The 25,010-nt window shown below is 45.3% G+C and overlaps 1 protein-coding gene across 2 annotated transcripts in view; it reads right to left on the bottom strand.

Annotated features, from left to right (window-relative positions):
* Positions 1-25,010, bottom strand: part of SOS1 (SOS Ras/Rac guanine nucleotide exchange factor 1) — a 67,454-nt gene that overhangs the window by 13,001 nt on the left and 29,443 nt on the right. For both annotated transcript variants that reach the window (XM_025205704.1, XM_025205705.1), the window contains 7 exons: positions 10,608-10,689; positions 9,234-9,356; positions 8,387-8,490; positions 7,040-7,262; positions 5,898-6,017; positions 5,421-5,583; positions 1,656-1,773 (listed from right to left, as the gene is read on the bottom strand). In XM_025205704.1, the coding sequence (XP_025061489.1) occupies positions 1,656-1,773; positions 5,421-5,583; positions 5,898-6,017; positions 7,040-7,262; positions 8,387-8,490; positions 9,234-9,356; positions 10,608-10,689 (933 nt within the window). The remainder of the gene's footprint in view (positions 1-1,655; positions 1,774-5,420; positions 5,584-5,897; positions 6,018-7,039; positions 7,263-8,386; positions 8,491-9,233; positions 9,357-10,607; positions 10,690-25,010) is intronic.

Below are 25,010 nucleotides of genomic sequence, written 5' to 3'. Positions count from 1 at the left end.
AAGTTTTGTGGGCGGCGGCTGTTATCGCTGGCATGGACCTGCAGGTAAGTGGCAGCGGCTACCACGTGTGAGCCTCCCCATCCCTTGCCACCACTGCAGAGCTGGCCATGGAGCTGTGCAGCTGGCTGCATGCCAGCCTCCTTGTCCCCCTCCCCTGGGCAGGCAGGCAGCCAGGCATGCATGCCCCTCTTCACTTACCCACAAAGCCCCCTGCATAGGGGCACCCCTGCCCTTACCCCCTGGCCCTGCTCTTAGCTGTGGTGTGCCACCTGAGTCTAGCAGCACCTCCCGCTCCCTCAGCCCCCAACCATCTTCCCCAGTCCTGCCCCACAGCAGCACTTACCTCTAGGCTCCAGGGGCAAAGGGCGAGTCTGAGCCTGGGCCCAGCCTTGAGTGCCTCAGAGGCTCAGGCCCTGCCTTTCTCCCTCTCCCTCCCCCTCCGGGCAGGGCTGGGGATTTCCCGCCCTTTCTGCAATCAGCTCTTGCAGGCTTGTTCCATGTTTTCTAAAAAGGGAAATCCATGTTTTCTCCGATAAAAACAGTGAATCCTTGGTTTTCTCCATTTTTCTGTGGGAAATGGAAAACCTGGATCCCTGCTTATCAGTGAACTGGCTCAGAAGGAGACTGAATACAAAGTAGCACTTGCAGAGGTCAACTGTGGCAGTGTATACACATTCAAATATCTGGAAGAATTCTCCCAGGTTTGTTCGCGGGGTATAGAAAACTTAACCAGAGCCACAGGTACAAACATTCACCTGCTGAAGCCTTGAAAAGTGAAGAGCTTGCAGTGCTGACACTGCAGCTGGGGGAGGAGGGAGGGAAGGGTGCCCCTGTGCACACATTTCAGTGTGCTCTGCAGACTCCCTTAGTCTGCCTGGCGAAAGATGGCAGCAGTGCATACGGCAGTCCTGATAAACTGCTCATGATCAGTCTGGGTTAGCCAGCGTTTCCATGCAGCACGATATGAGATTGTGAAGGGGACATGTTCTGCTCCCTGATGGAGCAGCAAAGTGCAGCAAGTAACACACTGTCTCCTTGAGGAAGGTGAGGGTGCAGGGGAGGGGGAAGGAGAAGGGAGGAATGCTGAAGGACCATGTTCTCTTCTGAGAGAAGCCACTGCATGCACAGACATTCACCCTCTTGGGCGTAATTTAACCTTGGTTGTTCCCAGATTATTTTTCTCTTAGAGTGGCAATTTTCATAAACAACACTGTGGAACTTTACTTAGAACAAAGTTCCTTTCCCAACACTGCCATGATTTTTTCTTTTTCAAAAGGGTCCTTGGAAGAAAAAAATCCTGTTCTCTGAAACAGACACTGGTCAAAGCAGGGTTATTTTTTAAAGTCCTACACACACAGATATTGCATAAATATCCTCCCATGCGTTTGGAGAAAAAAAAAAAAAACTTTTTCTGAACAGATCCATTTTTTCAGGCCAATGTTTTAACATTTTGAAAAAGGGTTTTTATAAAGGGAAGCATGTTGCAACTTAAAGAGGAAGAGGCTACTGCTTCTCTGTAATAGAACAAGCTTGGAGGTTTTCTGTAAAGAGACTTAACCTCTTTTCACCAAAGTAAACATTAAAATTTTGTCACCGGTTTCAACTGAAGCAGGGTATTTCTTTTATATTTCTCATCTAGAATCAAACTTTCTTACCAAAGAAAGGCACACATGGAGGATTAATAGACCTAAGTTTTGCCAAGTATTTCTTATAGTGATCCTCACTCAGCTCATGAGCTTCTTCTAAAATCTTCTTTTGACGACTTGGAATTTGCTGAAAAGACATACAGAAAGGTCAGTTAGAAAGGCTTGGTAATCCAGTGGCCAAACATGAATTTGGGAGCAACAGATGTCACTGGCTTGTGGGACTATAAAGCCCAAAGAAGTTAAGTGATTTATCTAGTTTCCCATCTGTAAAATGGGAAACTAATAAAGAAAAAAGCTACATTGGTGCAGAATATTCAACATTCTACAAGTCATTAAGGAATTTAAAGGTTTTAGAAATACTGTATAACATCAATATTATTAATGAAAAATAACAAGGATTAGAAAGCCTTGATAATTCACCTTGCTGCTATAAAACAGGATTAACATCAGGTGCAAGAAAAGTCCATCTTATATGAACAGCCCTCACTAAACTGGGCCAGAGAGCATTTCCTGGTTGAATCTCATTGGCACAGGGAAACACAAACAGCCCAGTTAGCTAGGGAAGGATTCAGAGGCCTTAGCTGCCTACAGACATTCATTTTTACTGGAACAAAATGTATTCAGGTAGAAAAATAGCCCAGGAGCTGACTTACACAGATGTTCTTCCAGCCCCATGGCAGGAGAAGTTCACAGGCAAGCTCTCCAGCTTGGTGGGGGGCACTGCAGGGTTACTTCCTGGGCCACCCCAACTCTTAGAACCGTGGTTCCCAAACTCTGACAGATTGTGCACCACCAATTTAAAATGATACAACCTTAAGTGCCACCAACAAATTTTTCAGTTCAACCTGAAGTACTACCAGCAAATTTTTGTTATATAAAGTAAGTATAATAAATCTGTTATCTGCGTACCACTGGTGGTACACGTACCAGATTGGGAACCACTGTCTTAGAGGATCCTCCTCATTAATTGGATAGCCTACCCTCTCCCTGCCTGGGAAAGGGGCTGGCTGCCAAGCAGCAGCCGTCACAGACAGCTAAGGAAGGTTCGTGCCACAGGAGAATGCCCCCCCTCCCCCACAATCAGGAGACTGGGGGGGGAGGGGGGGGGTCCTCCCATGGTGGGAACCCTCCCAGATCTCCCCTGCAGGAGAATAGTTGCCCTCCTTGCACTCTTATGGACTGACCCAGAGGAGTGCTGGAGGCAGGGGAAGACTACTAAGATACCACTGCAAGGCTCCAGGAGCCTTACCACAGGGGTACAGCAGCCCGTCTCTCCCTGTACTACTCCAGGCTGACCCAAAGCAGTGCTAGGGGAAGCTCTTGGTCCCACCACTCAGCTAAGCAGCAGGGGAGAGAGGAGAAGGTGGGGTAGAAGGGGCTGGGAGGCAGGCTTTGGAGGCTTCCCTAAGGCTCTAGACTCCTCTGGCTTTTAAAACTGGTTCCTCTTGCTGCTCAGCTGTGTAGCAAGGGAATGGAAGGAGAAGCTGCTGTGGCCAAGAGCTATGCTTGCAAAGCTGGGTGCTGCCAAGAGCTGGGTTGCTGTACATATCAGCTTTTCAACTGCCACCTGCCATTCATCTGAGCAGTGGGGGGAGGCAAGGGCAAGCCATGGGGCAGTGCCTCAGCAATGCCCAGGAGCCAAACAGAGGCCGTAGAGTGGTGTGGTATGGCAAAGCCCTTGTCTGTTTCTCACACTAGGGTGCAGCTGGGGCTGTTCCTCCCCTATATTGACAGGGGAGGGAGGGTAAGGCGGGGAAGAAATATGGGGAAGCAATTGCCTTGGGGCCCAGCACTGCAGAACTGGACCCCAGAGGCCTGGTCCTGCCAGCTTCTGCCCCAGTGCTAGGATCAGCACTGGATCCAGGGCACATGACCCCATGGGTCTGGAAATTTAGCAGCAGAGGAGCAGTGCCACTGCTCCCCCACTGCCAAATTTTCTGGACTTGTGGGGAGCACCATGGAGCAGCTGACATGGTGCTATGGGCCAGATCTGGCCTGCAGGCTATGGGTTGACCACCTCTGGTCTATACCAGGATGGCATCATGCCCCTGCTCACCCATATCCACAGGCACACTCCAAACCCAGAAGTGGGTCAGTGAAGCCAGTCCAGGTTTGAATCCTGTAGCCAATTTCAAGCCCTCAGTCTCTAGCATGCTTGTTAGTGGCCTCCCAGTATTGTCCGAGTGGGCTCACCAGCAAACTTCTGGGCTGGCATATGCCCACTTAAAAACATCTTGGCCAGGACATGCTGCTGCTGCAGTATGGACAAGCCCAAATGAACCCTTCTGGCAGCAGGAGACCATTTCCTATTGTCGGCAGATAGAGGGTTCCTCCACTTTCCCCAGGAACTACACTGATTTTTTTGTTTATGCCTTTCCATTTATCTGATTTTTATTTCCCAACTTATTAGCTGTTGCGTCCTTGGAATACTAACTTGAAGATGCTAGTCATTTTTTGTACCTCAATGTCTGCCTGTCTTGGTCTGCAGTGAATCTGCTTGAGACCTAAGACTGAAATCTTCAACTGCACTGGAAGCCAGGAATACATTTACAGCTCTACTTTACACTTTACTTCACTCCTTTGTAGGGAACTTTGCCTTCGTTGGGGAAAGCAGAAATATGCAACACACTTATTTTTGTGGTACAGTGCCTATTCTGCCAGAGTATTTGCTCTTCCTGCTTTATTGCCCAGGTATGTAATCTAGCTGCTTGCCCACATTGGGCAACCTACGATGCACACTAGAGCCTTGGCTGAACTAAGTCATGACTTTGGACCAGCTGAGAGGACAAAGCTTTCACAATACAAACATAGCTGGGGATACTACATCTGGAGATCTGCTGTCATAACTTGAAGTTTAGTATGCACCTGGAAAGGCACACAATTTGATTTTCAAATACGTACTGATAATTCACTTTACAACTAACCTTACAGAAAAGAAAAAAACCCTCCACAAAGCTTGTTTTACCTGCATAAAACTTGCCAAAATTCAAGTTTAAAGTTTTAACTGTTTTTCTATTAGTCAAAAAGCCTAACAGCTGAAGAAAGCTAAGAAACTTTTTTTTTTCCTTGCCTGAAAAATCCAAAGTGGCTTAGATTAAGTCTTTGCCATGCCTGCTTTTTCCTCAGACCTGAAAAATGCCCTGCATTTGGAACTTGTCTAAGTCTATCCCAACCATGTAGTTGATCCAATGAAAAAGATCACCCATAGAAATCTTTGCCTCTTGCAAGGTGACTAAAAGAATTTAACTTTCCAGAAATATTCATCTCTGGTCAGAAATTATATAAATTGCAGCCCAAAAGGCAAATAAGTTATTATGGAAACTATTAATACAAACTTTAACCATACTACTTGCTTCTTTTGACAAATAAGCTATGAGAAATATATTTACTTTCCCCATAATCTTTCCTTTTGTTTTGAGTATTAACCAGATCTTGTCCTCCATATACTTCCATTTGCTTTTAAATATTTTTTAATAGTTATGAACCTGTGTATTGAAGTTTCTCCTCCTCTTCTTGAGAAACTGCTTTGACTCTGCCTCTCACAGTTTTCTTCCTACTATCTACCTTTCTCTCCTTTATTCTTTCACTCATTTTCTGCTTTTTCCCCTCAATCCTTGCAGTTTGTTCTGTTTCTTTTGATTGGCACATTACCTGCACGTGGACACGGTGAACATCAGGTACAACAGAATGGTACTGAAAGGAGGTATCTAAAGGAACACGATGTTGACCTAACTTTATGCTTGTAAGGAAAAAGCTGAAAACATCTTGTCCTACCTCAAACGTGTGATCCAGTCTATACACAGGTGAGGAGTTCATAGCACTGACAACCTCGAGGACACCATTGAAGTTGTTTAGCTCTTGAAAAACTTGCAGGATCTCAATTATCCGACTTACTACAATTGCTCTTTCCTCCAAGTTTTCTGTTTCTATGATGCATCTAAGAATACAAGCAGAACACATAATTTTGCAAAAACAATAATTAAGTTATAGCACAAAGTTTACCATCCTGAAATGTTTCAACCGATCCAACAAAACTTTCAAAGTAACAGGACAGTTTTAGAAATATCTGTAACAAGGCAAGTCCTATTTCTCAGTTGAAAAGAGCTGGAAAGCCAAACTGCAGCACTTAGCCATTCCCCCAGTAAGGGGGTCCTCTCAAACACTTTCTCCCTCGTTACCTCTTGGGAAGCATCTGAAAGGACCACAATGTCATTTAAAGTCCAGAAACAGAGATTTAAGACAATGACTTACTTTTCAAACCACAAGGTGAGATTAGTAGTGTGTCTTATCATTTTGAGAAGATTGGGAGAATTCATTTCTTTATCTTCCTTTGTCCACACACTTCCCACAAGCTCTGATGGTTGTACAGCTCTATAAAAACCAAAACCAAATTAAAAAAATACAATAATATCCAGTTTTTAACAAAAGCTATTATTCTAAAAACATCTTAATTGATGGATTTAAATTATTACAGGATGACTACTTGAAAAAAATAACTTGGCTAAGTAGTGACTACTATCAACCGTATCAGAATTCTAACTGCATAAATAAAACTAGTATTCTTGTTTACATCACACTGTATATCAACAAAATATACCACTGAGCATATTAAAAATCATTTCCATTCAACAAAATGAAGAATGAAATCTAAATCTTATTCACCCTAATGAGATGTGACCTCCTAATGTCCATGGGTTCCTGTAGCCACAACACTTCACATAAAATCAGAAGCATCTTTACATGTCCTCTGGGATGGGGGAGGGGTGCTTTAATTAGAGCAGCTCTTGGGAACCACTCTAATTAAAAGTCCCTGGAGCGTCATGTGTATTTAGTGTTCTGCACTTCAAAATGGCAGTGGGGGCACTTTAAGTACAGCTTGTTTGAGGAGCTTTTTTCCTGCCACCATTTTGAAGCGTAGGGATGCTGAATACATGCAATGTGGAGGTTGCCGGAGCGTGTTAATTAGCATGCTCGGCTAATTGAGCCTGCTCTGATGCGTGCTAATTAGCGTGCTTCAGAGCACACATCCAGCACATATATAGGTGCCCCAGGGTATGAAGAAAAATGGCTGAAGTGGTTTTCATGTTTCTCAAAGGTCTGCCAATTCTGAAGGTATCAGGAGGTGTTCTTCTGCTGTACAGTTCAGTTGATAGTAGACACTGGTTACCCGTGCTTGGATATATTGGAAACCATGATATACACAGATACTTTTGCTTTGTGATTCATCTTTAGAATCCTTTGCTGCATAGCCAACAACTAAAATACCATATAGATCAAGGGGCTGTACCACTAGCCCTGCTCCATAAAGGCCTACAAAGGACATTTCAAATTAGGAAATATTTGTTGCTTTGTGCCATAGTATCACATGGTACATTTAGTTTTCTAACAATTACCTGTAAAGATCTGACTCGAGTAAAGTGAGCTGTCGAGCAATTTCTATTGGGTGCAAAGTGAGCAAGTCAAAAGTCTCTATATGTCCTGGTTTGCTAATATGCCACTCAATTGCAGGAGGTGAGCTTTCAAAAGTAATATTGTGACTTGGCCCAATGGCTTGTGCCTGCTTTTTCCGGTGGATTATCTTTGTGATTGATTCAACCCATTTCTTCATAGCTTTACCTGGCATAGAGAAACAACATCAGCATTTATTTACCTCTTCATTCTATGAATGACTAAAGAAGCCAATGTACTTTTTAAGTCTCTAGATTTACTCAACAAAATAAATAACACGTAGCACTTTGTACTTCAATAGTAGAAAACAGGTTTTCCTGAGGTCCTGAAAACACTCCCAAATCGTTACGTCTCAAGGCCCTTAGGTATGCACTGAACAGAGTTTAATTTTGTTGCAGATGGACAAGCTGAGGTACATGGAGGTATCACTTGCCAAAAGCTGAACAGTGGTTCCCTGAAAAGGCAGGAAAAAGTACTCAGGGGCCCAATTATCCTGTTAGCTTCATATGCAAGGGCATTTCATGCATGAAGTTGATGGGATAATTAATTGAGCCTTTGAAGTCCTTAACCCCCGATTCTTATGTTGTATGCACCAGACTAGTTTTCCAAATTGCCCAATCTACAGATAATTTGCTGATGGTCCACAGAAAGCTGGTACTCACTCTCCCATTTTCAGCTGCTAAATATATTATACTATAATAAACTATATGCACTAAATATACATTAAATACTTTCCACATTTTACCTTTCCCTGTATGCAACTGCTGCAGCTGCCATACTCATTACTACAAATGAACGGGAAAGGTTTGCTGCATAACCATGAACTGGAGGGATAAGCTGGCCTATGACAGTTTCTCCAGATATGGTTCACAATGCAAATCAGTTGGAGACCTCTGGCTCCAGCAAATAAGGTGTTTTGCAATTAAAGTTTTATGCAAGTTACATCCAACTATAATTTAAGTAGGTGATTACCAAAAAAGACTATTCCATTTGGTTCTTAAAACTAGCCACTCAGTTATTGCCAATTTTCATTTATATTAATCCATTTACAATACACCTAGAACCATGTCAACCAGAGTCAATGAAGACATAATCCATTGTTCTGACTATGAATAGAAATAAATTTTTCTGTTTAAATGATCCATTTACACTATGTTACAGAACGGAAGTCATTAGGAGTAGTCATTTTTTTCTCTTTTCTTTATCCCACAACCATAAGGAAGTATCACCACATAAAGATGTGTAAGACTCAACTTTTGTTTTAAACTGATATTCACTGCAATCATAAATACCTCTTACTGTCCCAATGAATTCTTCCAATCGTTGCAAAAGTTCAACATCTCTCTCAAAGTCATAGAAGTGGTGTTCCACCCAATGCCGACATACATTTAAGACTCTACAGTATTAAAAGGAGAAATTGTAAATATTTTGGGAGAGATTTTAACTCTGCCATCTGACAGTGCCTAGCATGGCCAACCCATGCTGAAGTGAGTAGATTAGTGGATCAAACAGCTGAAGTACAGTTTACGTTTCACAGTACATGTTAACAATAAATTCCAAGATGCTGATTATCCGCCTTACACAGTTGTGTCTCAAAGCTCAGAATAATGCCATCATTTAGAAAAGAAACGTTACTTGGAATGTCTTCCAAACACATTACCTCAAGTCAAAGGCATAGATTTCAGAAGGCCCCTTAGAGAACACTAGTGCCTAATTTGTAATGTAGCAATTCTAGAATCTGGCACAGGGTTTGCCTCTGACTTCCCATTCTGGAGGTCCTGAGCTTAAGTCAACAAAGAGTCTTGGGGAATGAGGTTAAAATAGCTGACCACTAAATTACTGTATCTACAGCTCTACATATCTTCAGAATGACTCTAGATCATAGGGAAAGTGTACCTGCAAATAACTCTACTAACAAGAACTTAATTTTCCTCTTTTAAAAAAAAATTATCATCTAATGAGCTACCAAATACAAAGAAAGAAATATGGTAGTTCTTGGGTACAGAATGAAGAAACAGACCTAGGTTTGCATGCAAGGGGATATAAGTTAGATACAAGTCCTCCCTCCCTACTGTTATCATTATTAGTGGCTCATGACATTCCTACCTCTGGAATTTGCAGCTTTTCTGCAATACTTACCGCAGCTGTACTGGTTGTATGTATTCTTTTCTAAACCGCTTTAACTCTGCACTGGGAGGCTGGTCTCCATTCTCCATAGCCATACGATCAGCTGCCGTTGGCTCAGGCTCTGGAATTTCAAACCTAGCACAGACGGAGCAAACAAAGAGAAGCAAAACTTTAATGAAAATTAGGTAGATGGGAGCAAATCCTTCACTGTTACAATTGCTCAGAACAATTAACGTAACAGTGAAGTTTCTGATTCAGTGAAAGGCAGCTTTGACTTTGACACTGCACAAACCCTGCCCTGCTCATCTAAAAAAAAAAACCAAAACAGGTTTATATCACAACATGAAAAAGAGTGGAACTGCACTTACTTTTACAGTATTTGCTAATACAGATTCCAGAACGATAATAACTTGGGGGCAAGGTTCCCTTGAAAGTGCGTGGCCACGCACAACTAGAAGTGTGGCCATGCATAGCCTTTTCAAGGTCGCGCACCAGGAGAGGCTGAGACAGGAGCCTGGCACGGGTTCCGCTGGCTCTGTGGAAGTGCTCTGCTCCTCCGCATCAGGGCTGGGGAGCGGAGCACTTCCCCGTAGCCGGCGGAGCCCGCACCAGCCCCCCGCCCCAGCCTCCATCCCTGCCTTGCCTCACCTCGGGGAGGAGCCGCTGCCTGCCCCGAGTGAGGCTCCGCCAGCTCCAGGACACTGCTCCTCTCCCCCATGTCACGTCAGGGAGTGAGGAGGCGTGTGGCATCAGGGCCGGAGAGAGAAGCAGTGTCCCAGAGCTGGCGGAGCCTCACTGGGGCAGGCAGCGGCTCCTCCCTCCGGTGAGGCAAGGGAGGGGGGGAGGCCGGGGGCGGGTGAGCTCCGCTGGCTCTGGGGAAGTGCTCCACTCCCTGGCCCTGATGCGGGGAAGCAAAGCACCTCCCCGGAGTCGGGGAGCCCATGCCAGGCTCCAGGTCCAGCCCCTGGTCCCTGGCTCCAGTCCCTGGCCCTTGGCCCCAGCTCCTAGCCCCTGGCTCCAGCCTCCGGGCCCCAGCCCCCTTCGGTAAATGTCCCATGCCAGACCGAGGTGGCACACTCATGGACAGAGGCAGCGCGCTCATGGACTGCTGCTCCTTAAAGGGAACATTGCTTGGGAGCCAGATCCTAAACATAAAGTCCACTTATTTCAATGGAGCGTCATCAAGTTATATGAGCTGATAATTTTTAACTTGATTTTATACTGTCACACTTGCTTTTGAAAACTTTTAAGAGGATGGTGACAAATTATACCCATCTTTAAAAAGTTAAATAAATTAAGAATAAAAAAAATTAATAAACTTTAAAAATCGATACTCTATATAAAAAATGTGGATTTCTACATAAATGAAGAGTTAAAATCACATACCTTTCTATCAGTAGACTCAATAATTCCTGAGGTTTACAAAAGGATCTATATGTTGTGAGAAATGTCCGAACAAAATTGGGGTCTAAGGAATAAAAAAAAAATAATTTTGCTTTCATATCACTGAGTTCCTTTACTACTAATACTTAATAAAACTTAAAATGAACTTTAGCTTCTAAACCCAAGTGTACTTGATGCTAGGACTACTAAGTCAACACGCTGTATAGCATACTCAACAATTTCATTGTTATTTTAGTAACAATTTTGAACTTCCTGGAATGGCAATACAAGGTACATGTCTTAGAACAGGGGTTGGCAACGCCTGGCACACATGCCAGAGTATGGTATGCGAAGGTATTTTATACGGTGGAGAAGGCGCTTGGGCTGCACTGCCACAATAAGGATTGACCCCCTTGCTGCTCCCCTGAGGTATGTGTGCACCTGCCATCAGCAACAAGCCAGCCTGGGGCTCTGCAGACCTTAGTGCATTGGCTTGCAGCTTCTCAGCTGCCTGCCACAGCCAGGCTCTGGCCAAGCCCCTGTCACTCACCACAGAGCCCAGGCTGCTCACAGTAGGTGATGGGGAGGCTGCAAGGAGCTGCACTGAGATCTGCAGAGCCCCAGCCAGGCTCCTTGCTGGTGGCGGGTATACACGCGCCTCCAGGCAGACAGTGGGGAAGGGGCCAGGGCTGAGTTGCCACAAGGAGGGGGCCCCTTGCAGCTCCCCTCCCATCAGAGCCATTCCACTTGTGGGGCCCAGGGCATATCAGCCTGTGCAGGGCCGGGGAAGGGAGGGGTGGTGAGTGGTCCGAGCACAGAGCCAGCAGCATGCAGCAGGGCCTGTACGGCACTGTCCACGGGGCCCCCCTAAAGCACAGGGTCTGGGGCAGCTGCCCCGCTCACCCCCCCACTAGGGATGGCTCAGGCCACCATCCGCCCCTGGTAGGCCAACATCTTACAAGTCGAGGTTGGGGTGTTTCTAGCACTCTGCTCTAAAAAGTTGCCAACTCCTGACTTAGAATCAATTTCAGCTATATTTTGAAGTTACTAATAAAAATAAATTTTGCATGTTAAAAATCATTAAAATAAGTAGATAATTTTTTTGTAACTTTAAACTGCATTTTTATAAATACATGTTAATATATACACCATTCTTTTAGCGAGTCATCTGGTCCACAGTCCTCTAATAGCAGCCACCGCCAGATGATTTTTCAAAAAATGGGCAAGAAACGTAATAGAAGACAGTTACATAATGACTTTCTAATGCCATAACTAGTGTGACTGCTATTGGATTACACTCGTCCAGTTTTAGTTCTAGTTAAAGAGGTCAAATATTTCATTCTTACATTTCACTGACCTTTACAATTTTTTAAAGATAAATTTAAAAGGAAATCTGAAACAGAGACATTTTGAAGATAAAAACCAAAACATTTCACTTAGAAAATGCTAAAATGAAACTGTCATAACCCAGTGATTTTTAGTGCCTCGGCACATTGGAATTTTCCCGCCACATGGAGCTTTCTTTGCACCGTGGATTTCTCAGCTGCAGAGAGAAATCCCCGGTGCAAAGAGTTCCTGCCCCACATATGCAAATTCATACCCCATTATTGGCTGATTCTAAATTATTCCTACGTGGCGTCTAGCATTGGGCTCGTTAGCCGTATAAAAGGTTAGAGCAGTTTCTGCCCAAGTTGGAGGACTCCACAACCATCTCGTGGAGAACTCTGAGCGCGCTGTGGAGCCTAGCAAACTCCGCATGTGTCTTGGAGGACAGAGAGGTCTGATCAGCTCTTAGCCACTCCCCGTTATAGTAAGAATTTGACGCATCTCCCGTGTGAAGCGCTCGTGGAGTTGTACATCGATGACTCATCTCGGTTCGGTGCGGTTCGGAAGAGATCTCACTTGTGTTTGTTTGTGTGCAACTGCAACTCAAGCAAGTTTCCTTCCTGCACTGTGACCATCGGCAGTGAAAGTAAAGCTTTCTTTGTAAAACCAATACGCTTCCGTGCCTAACTCTACTCCGTTGTGGAAAAACCTCATCTGACGGTCCGGGCTACTGGCCATAGCCTCAGACCGACCCTCGGTCCCGACAGAAACATTTTGATTTTTTTTAGATCTGATTTTCTTGAATTGTTTAGCAACATGGACAACAACTCATGAAATGCTTCAGCATCACTAAATCTACATTTTTCACTAAAAATATTTTTTACACAAAGCATTTCACTCAGCTCAATTTCTGCTACTCATGTTCACAAAGAACACTGGAAAACTGAAAGAGGGTTTAGAGAAGAGCCGTGAGAAGAAAAAGATACACTTTTACAGAAAGCTTCAAGGGCTTAAAGTAGTCAGTTTATCAAAGGAAAATTAAGGGATAATTTGATCAATTAGTAAGTATGCATATCAGGAAAATAAGTTTGGTAAGGGAGGGTTTTCTTCTCACAGACGAAGGTGTAACAAGATTCAATAGCAGGAGGCTTAAGCTAAAGACATCCAGGCTAGAAGTCTGGTGCTCATTTTTAGCTCTTGACCACTAGAAAATTTGCCCAAGGCTTTGGTGGTTTAAAATCAAGATGGAATATTTTCAAAAACATATACTCTAGTGCAACCACAGCCACTGGACTTGCACCATAAATTAATTCAAGGAATTCCTAGGACCTATGTATAGTATCCAGAAAATCAGTGCAGAGAGTGAAAATGGTCCCTTCTGGCTTTAAACTCCACTGAGAAGTTAGGCTTGCACACTACATGAGGATCTAAGTCTTAAGTGTTTGTCTTATCTAAGCTCTTAGACTAGATTGTCAACATCAGGGTTACACATTCTGCTTTGGAAGGACAGAGCTGGGAGAAAAGGTAGTGGTGTTGTCTTGTATGTCAAAAACACATACACTTGTTCCCTGGTTCAGGAGGAAGACAAGAGCAAAACAGAATGCATTTAGGGGACAATGAAAGGTGCAAGATGCAGCACTGATACAATGGTGGGGATTTCTTATAAGCCACCTAACCACAAAGAGGAGGTGAATGAGACACTTTTCAAGCAGGTGGCAAAGTCATTTAAAAGTTATGGGATGGTACGGATGAGAGACTTCTTTTCTAGACTTCAGCTAGAAGAACAATGCAGCCAGACATAAAAATGTCAAGCCAGTTCCTAACTTGTATGGAGGGTAACTTTCTGTTCCTGAAAGTAGGATACAACTAGGGGATCATCTATCTTGTCCTGAACAACAGGGAAGAATTGGTGGAGGATGTGAAGGCAATGAGTAACTTGGGAGGAAGCAATCACAGTATGACAGAATTCCAGAGTCTGGGACAGGGCATATAAGGTTAGCAAAATTAGGACTCTAGTTTTCAAAAAGGTAGATTTCATCCAACTCAAGGAGTTAATAGGCACGGTGTTATGGGAGGATAGACTGAAGAATAAAGACACCCAGGAGGACTGAGGCTTCTAAGGGGCACAGTATAGGAAACCAAACATGAAACTGTTCTGACACAATGGAAGCACAACAGGAATGGCAAGAGACCAACGTGGCTTTACAAGAAGATTCTAAAATGCCTCAAAGGAAAAAGAAAAGCATACAGGCAATGGAAGAATGGGCATGTCATCAAGGAAGCATACCAGGAAATAGCCAGGATCTGGGGGGACAAAATCAGGAAGTCGGAGGTAAAGAACAAGCTGCACCTAGCAGAGGACGTTAAGGACAAGAAGAGGTTCTGAGAGTATGCTGACCACAGAAGAAGGACCAAGGAAGTTGTGGGTCCTCTCTTAAGAAGCCAGGGGGAACTCCTAACTGAAGATACAAAGAAGGCAGAACTACTCAAAAGCTACTTTACAGCAGTCTTCACAAAACGAAGACGTTTCAGCCAAACATCAAATAAGGATTATCTGGATAAAGAAGGGGGCAAGCTGAGGGAAGAGATAAGAGACAGTCAGAGAGCTTCTGTTGGGTCTGAATGAATTCAAGTCAGCAAGGCCAGATAAACTTCATCCCTGGGTCCTGAAGAAACTGGTAGAGGACATCTCAGACCCCTTGACAATGATCTTCAGGAAGTCATGGGAGACAGGCCAGGTACCAGGAGACTGGAAAAGGGCCAGTGTAGTGCCCCTCTTCAAAAGAAAAAAGGAAGGAAAAAAAAAAGCAAAAAGGAGGGCCCAGGGAACTACAGACTGGTTAGCCTCACCTCAATACCTGGGAAGTTGATGGAGCGTATCTTAAGGAAGGCTATTTGCAGCCATCTGGGGACTGATCATAAGTAGCCAGCATGGATTTATTAAAAACAAATAATGTCAAACAAACCTGATCTCCTTCTTTGATAAAGTAACTACTTGGATGGATGAAGGAAATGCTGCGGATATAGTGTACCTGGACTTCAGCAAGACTTTTGACAAGGTCCCGTATGACCTCATAACAAATTTGGAGAAATGGGGGCTGGACAAACCTAAAAGACAGAGAGGTAACTGGCTCAAAAGCCACAAGCAAAGGGTCATTATTAACAGGTCCATGTCAGAATAGGAGGAGATTTCAAGTGGAGTCCCAGAGGGGTCCGTCCTGGGTTCGGTGCTGTTTAACGTGTTCATTAATGATTTGGATGCTGGCACAGACTGCTTGAGCAAGTTTGCAGACAACACGAAACTGGGAAGGACTGCCAACACATTGGAGGATGAGAGCACAATTCAGAATGATCTTGACAGATTGGAAAGTTGGGCTACACTTAACAGGATGAAGTTCAATGCAGACAAGTGCCAGGTGCTACACCTTGGAAGGAATAATAAAAACCCCCCACAAATATGAAATGGGTGACACCTGGCTGGACGACAGTACTATGGAAAAGGGGTCGAGAGTCTTGGTAGATCACAGACTCAATGCGAGTCTGCAATGTGATGCAGTCACATAAAAGGCAAATGCAGTTTTGGCATGCAACAACAAAAGCATTAGGCGTAAGACATGGGAGGTGATAGTGACTCTTTACTTGGCAATAATTAGGCCTCATCTGGAGAACTGGTTGCAGTTCTGGGCTCCCCATTTAAAAAAAAGGACATGGAAAAGTTAGAAAAGGTTGAATGGCTTGAAGTTGCAGCAAAGTAGGTTTAGACTGGATATCCAGAAAAACTTCTTCCCTGTTAGAACAGCAAGGCAGTGGAATAGACTTCCACTGCCTAGTGGAACCCTCATGCCTAGAGAAGTTGTGGACTCCCCATCACTGAAGGAGTTCAAGAAGAGGTTGAACAGCCACTGATCAGGGATCATTTAGGTGCAGCTACACCTATATTCTGCTATGGGCATTTCCCATGCTTCTGGGCTTTGCTGGCGTCTCCACCCTCTCCTTTCTGTGTCAGGGTGATCTTAAGCTTTCTTCTGACGCACTGGGTACTGGCTGAGGACTTTGACTGGGGTGTGCCAATGCTCCCAGTGGGACCAAAGCCAGAAGTTCCTAACTAGAGGGTCTTGCTCCTCTGCTCAGGGTCAAACCAACCACCATACTTGAGGTCAGGAAGGAATTTTACTCCCTGGTCAAACTGGTGCAGACTGTGGCAGTTTTTGCCTTCCTCTGCAGCAAGGGGCATGGCCCTGTGCCCAGGATTTCTTGAGCATATACTGACACTTTATACAAACAGGACATTGGCTACCGTGGTTCCCCCTGTATTACCTGTGGCAGGTTAGGGTGTTAGGTCTGTGTTGTGTCAGGGCTGACAGTAGTCTTGTGTAGTTTAAATCACGGGCGACTGGTGCCACCCAAGTCAGGGAGGCCAGGGGCCAATCAGTGATGGAGGGGGGTCCCCCCAGAGCTGATCTCACCGATGGGGGGGGCATGGCCAATCTCACTAACTGGGAAGTGCTAGTGGCACTTCTCCTGGTACCCCCATTCCCTAGCCAGCACTCGCAGAGGGGAGCACAAGTGCTCTCACCTGCCCCCGTTGCCTAAGTGGGGAGCGCTGCCTGTCAGAGGGTGCACCACCACTCTCAGGGGGTGCATGTGCACCCCCTATACATAGCCACTGGTTTAGATTATGGTTTGTATAGGATGGTTTGGATAGGGATGATCCTATCTAAGGCAGGGGGTTGGACTAGATGACTTTCAGCCCTATTTCTCTATGATAATAATAAATGTACTCATTGTGGTGGGCCAGTAGAGGGCACTCCTTCACTGAGCTATCTGCCTCTGTGCCTTACCAAAAACCAAGCTCCAAGGGGCTGCCCTGGGGCACCTACATCGGGCCAACCCCCTTCATGGAGCACACCCGCAATAGCACTGCCACCACTTGGACTCAGGTCTTTGTCTAGGCCCTGTGATGCCTGCAATACGCAGGCCCCATAGACCTAGGGGTTGCTTAACCCCAGCAGGTTATATCAGGGTGCTTCTATTAGCCTGAGGCATTCACCAGCAGCCTCCTGTGCAGGAGGAAAAGTAAAATAGTCGAGCCTACCTTAGCAGGTCCCTTTCTGCTTAAGCACACACAGCAAGGCGTACTAAAACAGATAGATTTACTGATCAAAGAGGGATGGGGGGGAAGGAATGCCAATAACAAAATATAGAAAGAAAACCAACCTGGAGCAAATTGAGTGGCTGGTCAGCTTTTTGATACACAACTAGATTACAGCCAACTAAATTTGCCTGTGATCAAAACTCTACATAAGACTACTGTCACAACACAGACCTAACATCCTAACCTGCCACATGTAATGCAGGGGGAACCACAGTAGCTAATGTCCTGTTTGCATTAAATGTCAGTATATGCTCAAGAAATCCTGGGTTCAGAGCTATGCCCCCCGCTGAAGAAGGCGGCAAAAACTGCCACAGTCTGCGCCAATTTGACCAGGGAGTAAAATTCCTTCCTGACCTCAAGTTAAGTTTCTGGTAAGTTACTCGCTTCCTCAACCAGAGAGTGAGAAAGAGCTGTGGAGGTCCATGCTCCTGTGTGTGTTTTAAAAATGTCTGCCTGTCTTCTTTCTGGAGGGACCCTCTTAAATAGCCCTCCTGACCTCACCACCTGGATCCAGCCAACATCAGGTATTTTCTCAGCATCGCTAATGCTGACCTGTGTGTTTGAGTAATGTTGCTCTAACCTTGAGGAATAGGACTGCCCTCCCAGGCCAAAGGCGGGAAATTTAACAATAGACCTGGCCACAGGGAGAGGAGAATTCCCCCTCCCTAGGGGATCCCCTCTGCAACCAGGTGGTTGTCTAGCAACCAGTTGACAGACACATGGGCAGAAAGGGAGAGGGAGAGAAGAGGGGAAAAGACAACCCTAAAAGGTGAGGAGGCTGGGAGGGAGTTCTTTTACACTCATTACCTACATAGATACCCAATACTTTCTTGGCCTCACTAATACAGTAATGTGTTGCATAGGGCAATTATGTAATAGACTATTTCCCTGCATCTCATCTAGATGCATTACTTAGCTTTACTGAATAGCCTTCTGTAATTGCATAAAAGAGAAGGTAAATAAGAAAGCCTGGCTTTCTTGTTATTCCTTTTATTATTTTGCATATATCATCCCAGTCCTCCTTACTTTCTGTCTTCTTGACACTAAACAACCTACACTTCTCAAACTCTAAACCAGTGATTTTCAACTGGGGTTCTGTGGTTGAGAAATCCAGTGTGAAAAATATTCTGACCTGTTGTGGTCCTTTACATTTTTTGCAACAAAAGAATTGCTCTATTATTTTTCTGTCGTCCAAAAGCAAGTGAAAGCTAAAAGTTGACATTTTCTGAGGGGGCCTTTAGTTTAAAAAACTAAACTAAACTGAAAATCACTGCTCTAAACAAAAAAGACCAGGAAGTCCTTGGCCCCAACAGAACACCCCGATCAGTGTTTCCATGCTTTCTTCTAACTTTCTTTCTTCCTTTAGTTTCTGATCCCATCCTAATAAAATTTGCAACGTGTGTGTGTGTGTGTGTGTGTGTGTGTGTGTGTGTGTGTGTGTGTGTGTGTAAAAATACAGACAATCTGTTAGTCAGGATGTCTGCTCATGTGACAAGTCTCTCTTCAATACAGCCAATTTAAAAGCTAAAAAAGAACAATAACTTGTTCTGCAAGGATTTATAAATAATCACCCTTGAATTCCTAAAGAAAGGAAACGGACACTTTGCTGACGCACAAGCACTCAACATATCAAAGCTTTAAAAATAGAACAGCACTGCCCTACAGATTAAAAAAATAAAAAGGACCAGGACTTTCAAAAGTAGAAGCTACTAACCTTACTGCTCTTACACAAACATCAGAAAAAAAGAGATGGTGAAAACACACACACACTCTCTCAAAAAGACACATGCCTATGAAAACAAGGTCAAATGCTTAGATTCTAATCCAGTGACAAATGACCCTCTTTAGTGCTTGAATATGTGGAAGGGGAGTTTTATGGAGGAAATTTCTCTTTGCAGAAATATACATGATTGGTCATACCCCCATGGAAAACTCTCTGTAGAGGTCTTCTCGAGAACCTGAAAAACAGGACACTGTGCATTTCCAATTACACTAAGAGAGTACATTTCATATGATCTCCTGCTTTTGTAGGGTATTTTCCATGCCTCTTGGCTTTGCCAGATTCCACAAGGGTCTTGGAAGGAATTTTCCCCCTTGTTGCTACACCCGGGGGGGGGGGGGGGGGGGGAGGAGAGAAGGAGAGGTGGCAGGGTGGAGTTTTGCCTTCCCTGGAAGCACTAAGTGTTGGCTGCAACCAAGACTGGGTATTTTGATGGGTGCACTGGCACTCTTGTTAAGACTTAAAACCAGAGGTTCCTGGTTAGAGGGTCTTTCCTCTCCACTCATGGTCAGTCCAGTTGCCATACGTGCAGTCAGGAAGTAAGTTTAACCCATGGTCAGATTGGTACAAATTATGGGGAGGGGCTGCCCTCCTCTGTAGCAGGCCCTCTTGGCTCTCCTGAGTGTATTTTAACAAACCTTGCAGCAACAGAACATTGGCTGCCACTGTCCCCCTGCCTTACCTGTGCAATTTAGGGTGTTGCGTCTTGCAGCTATGTCATGATTGACCATATAGTTCTACTAATCGGTTAGACCAGGGGTGTCAAACTGATCTGGCTCCACGGACCAGATGAACATTGCTGGATCAGTCAGTAGGCCGGAGCAGCCCTGCCAGAGTGCAGGGCCATCCAGCAGAATGCTGCATGCAGCAGCCCTGCTCAGGGCCTTTGCTCCAGGTGGCATGGGAACTGGAACTGGCACTGAGGGTACAACATGCAGCCTAGGGGGTCAGCATGGGGGATATGCTGCATTCTGTGCCATGCTGGACCAGCCCAGGAGTGCTGGCTCTGAGGCTGGTCCAGATCAGGCTGTGCTGGAGCTAGCACACAAGACGAGAGCAGTGGGGTATGCAGTATGCAGCCCAGGGGGCCAGCTCGGGGTGCACAATACACGCAGTGTTGTGCTGGTTCCGGCATGGCTTGATCCAGACCAACCCTGGAGCCAGCATTCAGGGACTGGTCCAGTGTGGTGCAGTATGCAGAGCTTGCCCTGTGCTGGCCACCCTGGGCTACATGCAGAACCTGCTGCTTCGGTTCCAGCACATATGCCAGACTGGCTCTGCACACTGCATGCAGCCCAAGGTGCAGTTCTAGAACCACAGGTTGGATCATATGGCTCTCCAGAGCAGATCCACCCTTTTATTTGTACATTTGACACCCCTGGGTTAGATAAAGGATTTGTATAGGATGGTTTGGATATGATCCTGCCTCTGGCAGAGGGCTGGACTAGATGACCTCTGATGGTTCTCTTCCAGTCCTACCTCTCTATGATTCCAAGTACATCTTCAGTTTGTTCTTTAGAACATAACTAAATTTAGCTATGCTGTAAGGGTACTTGCAACACATGGGCGAACTCTGGGTAATTTTTCTGTCTATAATGACTAACCCAGGTACAAGATCATAGAATCATAGAAAATGAGGGTTGGAAGGGACCTCAGGAGGTCATCTAGCCCAACCCTCTGCTCAACGCACAACCATCCCCAACTAGATCATTCCAGCCTGGACTTTGTCAAGCTGGGCCTTAAAAACTTCCAAGGATGGAGATTCCACCACCTCTCTAAGTAACCTGTTCCAGTGCTTCATCAGTCTTCTAGCGAGAACGTTTTTCCTAACATCCCAAGAGATAAAAGTTTACAATATCTTCACAGCTAATGAGAAGTCTTGTATTAAATATCATGTAACAGATATACAGAGAAGTTACTAAGAGTATGTCTGCACACTGTAAGGCAGTGCTGTTTAGAGAGATCGCAACTAGCTCTCTAGATGCTAATTCCTGAACTGAAAAAATATAGCAGTGTTCATGTGACGCTGTGCTCAGGCTAATTAGCTCTGCTGAGTTAGCACAAGACTAGATATAATCCTGACTTACCCAGTTTCACTCAGCACATTGCTGTCAGATCCTCTCCAAGATTATAACAAGGCTCTTCACAGAACCCCAGAGAGCAAGTCAGGTAGATCAGGCACATTTTCTGTCTGGGTTTTCCAATTTATCAAGCAGGATTAATACTCCCAGCTCTGGCACAACACTGTATAGCCCTGAACAAGCCAAATAACTGCTCTGGGCCTCAGTCATCCCACCTCAAGGCTCTGTGGAAGACTGCAGAGTGCAAGGAATTATTTTTTATATGCCTATAGTGGGAGGATGCATACCTAAGAAAGAAAAACCAGGACACGTTTGGGCTGTCACCTTGGCCTTACCAGCTATCCACAGGCTAAGGCTGCAAAAGAAAGATCAATTTTCTCATCTTTCTGAGCTTTGCTTGTTGCCACAAGGGGTTGGGAGGGAATTTCTGTTCTATGCTACATGTTAGGGTTTCGGGGCTTTTTAGGCCTTCCTCAGAAGCACAGGGTGTTGGCTGCAGCACTGGCTGCAGATTGGGACTGGGGTGTGCCAATGTTCCTGCTGGGACTTAAACCTGGAGGTTCCTGGCTACAGAGTCTTGCCCCTCTGCTCAAGGTCAAATGAGTTACTAAATGGGGGGGTGGGGGGGGTGTTTGCCTTCTTCTGTACTGGGGGGGGAATAACCCTCTTCCTGGAATCTCTTGAGAGCATATTAACAACCTTCACAGACGCACACGATGTTGTCTGCTGTTGTGCCCTTGCTCTACCTCATATCAGGTTCAGATGTTACATCTTGTGCTATGTCAAGGTTGACTGTGGTTTGGCTAAGAGGTTAGACCAGGGGTAGGCAACCCCTGGCACGGGTACCAGTGTAGCACTCAAAGACATTTTACTTGCACGCATGCCTCTGGGTGGATGGTGGGGAAGGGGCCGGGTCTACACAGCCACAACAAGGATCAGGCCCTTCATGGCTCCCCCACCATCTGCCCCTGGCACTCCAACATCTTACAAGTTGAAGTTGCAGGTGTTTTTGGCACCCTGCCCAAAAACATTGCCAACCCCTGGGTTAGACAATGGATTTTTACAGGATGGTTTGGATAGGGATGATCCTGCCTTAGGCAGAGGCAGGGCTGTCCTGGGGTGGGAAGAGGGGGTGGGGTGGGGTGGGAATCAGGATGACTGCCCTGAGCCCAACAGAGCTGGGTGGTGTGGCCATGGTGACTCTGAGCCGCCACTGCTGGCTTTGCATCCGGACGCTCGCTACCCCCCCCACCCGCCCCTGCCACTGGTAGTGGCTTCTTTACATCCAGGGTGCAAGGGATCAAAGTGGGAGCAGGGCCCCGCGTGAGCCGATTTGCCCTGGGCCCCACACCCTGCTCGGGTCAGCTCTGGGCAGGGGGCTGGTCTAGATCAGTTCCGCGGACCGATGCCGATCTGTGAGCCACCAGTCGCCAGTCCGCAGCGAGTTGCCAGGAAAGAAAGAAATATATTTTCAGAAGCATAACACTGATGTATCACAGCACCACAGTTTGTACATTCCAACACTCTAGGTGACGTCATGTCGTGCGAGGTGAGGAAAGAGAAAAAAACAACCGGTCGCGCATTTGTGTAGCGCTGTTACACACAGTTGCTGCCACCGGCTGAACTGGGCACCGGTCCCTGGCCCACTGGAAAAAAAATTGCTGGTCCGCCACATCAGATAGTTTGAGAAGCACTGGCCTAGATGACTTCTTGAGGTCCCTTCCAGCCCTACATCTCTATGATTTTGCCAAATCCTGTGTTCCCAGGCCCATCGTTTAGAAATTACTGATCTGGATACATGGAACCCAGGGGTGGAGTTCACAATCATCTGAACAAACACATGCAGAGCATCCTACCAACCTCTGGAACATTGCCCAATGTATTAATAACCTGTGCCAAAGGCACTGTGCATGTGCAAAGGGCAATTCTCAAAGGCGCACATGTCAACCACATTAAAACAAATGCTCAACAGAACACTCATAGGTATTTCTCCCCTGGAGCCATTTCTCTGCCAAATCTTAGCTTCAGTTCTCCACAACAAGGAGCACAGTAATGGAGCTCAGCTGAGCTTATGAATGCTCTGACTTCTTAAAATAATGTCACAAAACCATTCTATTTAAAAAATAATAATAAATAAAAAGATATTTTCTCTCTCTACTACACCCTCATACTCCTCTTGAATTCTTTTGTTCCAGCTTCCATAAAAAATCACTACAAGACAGATAATACCAGTAAGAACTCAAATCCAAATGTAAAGGTCTGAAATGTTGAGCAATTAAGAACAAAGGCTTTAACTAGCCCTGGTGCAGTTGCAACTGACACTGTTTATTTCTCCTACCACATTGCTCCAAAGGTATTAAACTGGAAGTAGTTCACAGAAGAGCAGCAAAAGGGAGAGAAAGAGTACAGGGAGATTTATTTACAGAGATTAAGAAATGAAGTACCCATGACTGAAAAACACCTAAAATATTCAACTCAAGTAAACATTAAAGGGCTAATCTTGCAGAGTGCACAGTACTACTCCATGTAGTATTGGGCTCCCAGAAGAGAAAAAAAAAATACACCTGCACATGAGGGAAAGCACCAATAGCTAGACACACGAAGGCAGAGTGTGCCAAAAGCTCCATAACTTTATATTTTCAAAATTAAACAGATAAACTAGAAAATGTATTATAAAAGAAAGATTCCACACTGATATTGATTCAACTGGATGACATAAGAGATCTTCTCCACTGGTGCCACGGCATCCAGACCTTACTTCTGATCAGCTCTGGACTCAAGTCGTAACTTAACTACCCAGTCCAGAAAACTGCCTGAAGCCCATCTCAAAGGAAAGACTGCCCCGGGCCCTGTGGAGCCAGGTGGTGTGGCCATGGTGACCCTGAGCCACTGCCACTGGCTCTGCATCTGGGCGCTTCCTACCCCCCGCACCCCGCCACTGGTGGCAACTTCTTCACATCCAGGGTGTGCGGGATCGGAGCGGGGGGCAGAGCCCCACACGAGCTGATTTGCCCCAGGCCCCACACCCTGCTCGGGTTGGCTCTGGCAGGGGGTTGGTCTAGATGACTTCTTGAGGTCCCTTCCAGCCCTCTGTCTCTACAATTTTGCCAAATCCTGTGTTCCCAGAACCCTCATTTAGAAATTAGGGTTGGCTGGGGACTACAGCACTGGACTGGTTCTCAAGAAACTTGAATTCTATTCCCAACTCTGATACTGGCCTGCATGGACAAGTCATGTCCTTTCTATGCCTCTCTATTATGGTAGCAAGTAGACAGACTTCCTCTGTAAACTAAATTCAACAGATAAAAACGGCTGTGCAGGAGCTTCATTTCTAATAACTCCCATGTCTCCAAATGTGTTGTGGGGGGCGGAACCCCCCACAAAAAAAAACTCTTCTGCTGTGATCTACTCTTCCAGTAAGAACTGAAGACAGTCTTATGATTACAGGTGACAGGCCCCAGCAACGCTTGAAAAAATCTTTGCAAAACAGATCAGAAAAAGACACAGACCCAACCCAGCCCAAACTATTTCCCTGAAGAGAAGAGATTTTCTTAAAACGAAGTCCCAGTAATTGCAGATTTTAAAAACTTAATCCAATAATATAAAGTGTTGTACACGAAAGAAAGGTGCAAGAGGTATTTGCTGTTCTTCTGTCTAAGTTTTCAAACGACTGAAAATCAGCAATAAATCTGAAGCATTAAGTACTCAGTCATCCAAAATCAAATTGGCTATACATTACAAGCAAAAATAAAATGCTGAGTCACCAAACTATAGATCTTTCTAACAAATAGAAGATTTTGTATGCTAAAAGGTGACCAAACTGATTTGTAACCTTAAACAAGAATAGCTGCTATTTCTCATTTCCACTGTGAGGAGATACTTGGATCAAAAAGCTCTGAAGCAGTGTTGCCCAACCCCTTTTCTCCTTTGGGCCAGATGGATGGTACTCAGTCATTCTGTGGGCCAGATCCGGCCAGGAGGTTGCAATCTGGCACTTCACTTGGACAGTGAGGCAGGGCCTGATCTGGCCATGTGGGGTGAGCTGGGCAGTGGCCTAGCCCCAA

This window comes from Alligator sinensis, unplaced genomic scaffold (assembly GCF_000455745.1).
Source record: "Alligator sinensis unplaced genomic scaffold, ASM45574v1 scaffold794_1, whole genome shotgun sequence".
Taxonomy (NCBI): domain Eukaryota; kingdom Metazoa; phylum Chordata; order Crocodylia; family Alligatoridae; genus Alligator; species Alligator sinensis.
This window is presented reverse-complemented; position numbering and strand designations above follow the sequence as displayed.